The sequence below is a fragment of the Aplysia californica genome, unplaced genomic scaffold, assembly GCF_000002075.1.
Source record: "Aplysia californica isolate F4 #8 unplaced genomic scaffold, AplCal3.0 scaffold00816, whole genome shotgun sequence".
NCBI classification, from domain to species: domain Eukaryota; kingdom Metazoa; phylum Mollusca; class Gastropoda; order Aplysiida; family Aplysiidae; genus Aplysia; species Aplysia californica.
Genome location: NW_004798086.1, coordinates 222327 through 223962, shown reverse-complemented (window position 1 = coordinate 223962; position 1636 = coordinate 222327). Strand labels below are relative to the sequence as shown.

The following is a 1636-nucleotide window of genomic DNA, read 5'->3' as shown; positions in this document are numbered from 1 at the left end:
TTATCGAGAACATTTCTATTTCCATCAACGCATTCGCACAGTTTGCATCTTTTTTCACTGTCATCGTGTGCACCGCAATTCTTGTTCAGAATCTCGTACAGAAGTCAAAATGGCGAAAGTCTGTTTCAACTTCAAGCGCGGGAGCGCAGAAATCTTTTTCTAACAGAGATAAGAAAGTGATGAAAATGGTTCTCTTTATCGCCAGTATATTCATAGCTTGTTTCTTGCCCAGCGCTGTCAATTTTATTGCCATGAGCATCAGCGATGAGTACAGTATCGTTGGCAAATACCAAAACATGTTTTTATTGACTTGGGCGATTTTTACCTCTCTAGCGGCGACAAATTCTACTGTGAATATTTTTGTGTATTACAGGATGAGTTCAAAGTTCAAGGAAATTCTGGACGAAATGTTCAGTTTAGCGGGCGGGAAGAGTAAGTAACAGTGATTACGTCATGCAACAGGTTTCCTAGAATTATTTTTTCACCCCGCTGATCTGCTGACCCGTGCTAACACACATTACACACCCTAGCTCACCCATTTGTTTTTCAGGATTTTAAAAATTTGTTAAGTCTTTTTAAAATGTGTTTTTTAAACGCTTGTATTCACAAGAGGTGGGTCCCTTTACCTTGCCTAGGATCTAGAGGTAGACTCTCCGTCCAGACTCTAGGGTGTAATGTGCTACTGTTTTCTCTTCTGAAGATTAGTTTTAGTTTCAGTAAGAGTTTTACGGCATTTGCAACACAATAATATAAGTTCCGAAGATTAAAGGTGTTACAAGAGAGTAACATTACTAACAAATAATAATATAAAAAAGAAGAAGGAGAGATCAGGACGATGATGTTTGATAGGAAAGAAGGGAAAGAGCAAACCATACAAGAGCACCCGCCAACCACCCACTCTTCTGAAGATTAGTGAAATTGCTTCTCCATCAGCTTTCCTGAACGACCAACAGGACATTGTACAGTGAAAGTCAAACCTCGTCCTCCTGCCCCCGTCGCCAGCTCCTTCTGTGTGTTTTGTTTTAGTAGAGGTTTTACGGCGCTCGTAACTGCCTAAGTTGCCAGCTCCGCTAACCGCCAGGTTTTGCCAAAGTAGCCTACAAAAAGGAGCACCTATACTATAAACAAAGTACTAACACTCTCACAACGCAATGTGCCAACTGTCTCTGTTGTACGGTCTTTATTTAACTAACGTAATTTGGTTGCTTTTGGGGGGGTGGGGGGCTGCACCCCCAAAGTCAAAATTCGGCTCAAAATTATGGAATTTGAGTTGTTGTAGGCATTTTTAGCTTCCTCAGCCTCTCCAACAACTATTTCATCACATAAGAACCCACAAAAAACCGTATTTTTCCCCATACCGGGCATGTTTCTCACCTGCATTTCCTCATAATGTCAGTATTTTATTTTTCTTTATCGGCCGTTTTCTGAAAACGCAACTTTTCTCTATACTTTTTTGAATAACTCCACCATTTTTCATCCAATCTTCATGAAATTTTCACAGAATGAAGAGAAGGTATAATACTAAATATTTGATGGTTGAATTTTTGACATATTATGGAATAGATTTTTGTTGTGGTGTCTGGAGTGTGGATTTTTACGGATTTTTTGAAAACTTGAATGCTACCTCAGGAAAAAA

At 39.4% G+C, this 1636-nt stretch overlaps 1 protein-coding gene across 1 annotated transcript in view; it reads left to right on the top strand.

Annotated features, from left to right (window-relative positions):
- Nucleotides 1-747, top strand: part of LOC101854208 (cysteinyl leukotriene receptor 2-like) — a 1463-nt gene extending 716 nt beyond the window's left edge. Inside the window, exon 1 of the mRNA XM_005109790.3 lies at nucleotides 1-747. This exon is cut by the window's left edge and continues 716 nt beyond it. Coding sequence (XP_005109847.1) covers nucleotides 1-440 — 440 coding nt within the window. The 3' untranslated portion in view covers nucleotides 441-747.
- The last annotated feature ends 889 nt before the right edge of the window (nucleotides 748-1636 follow it).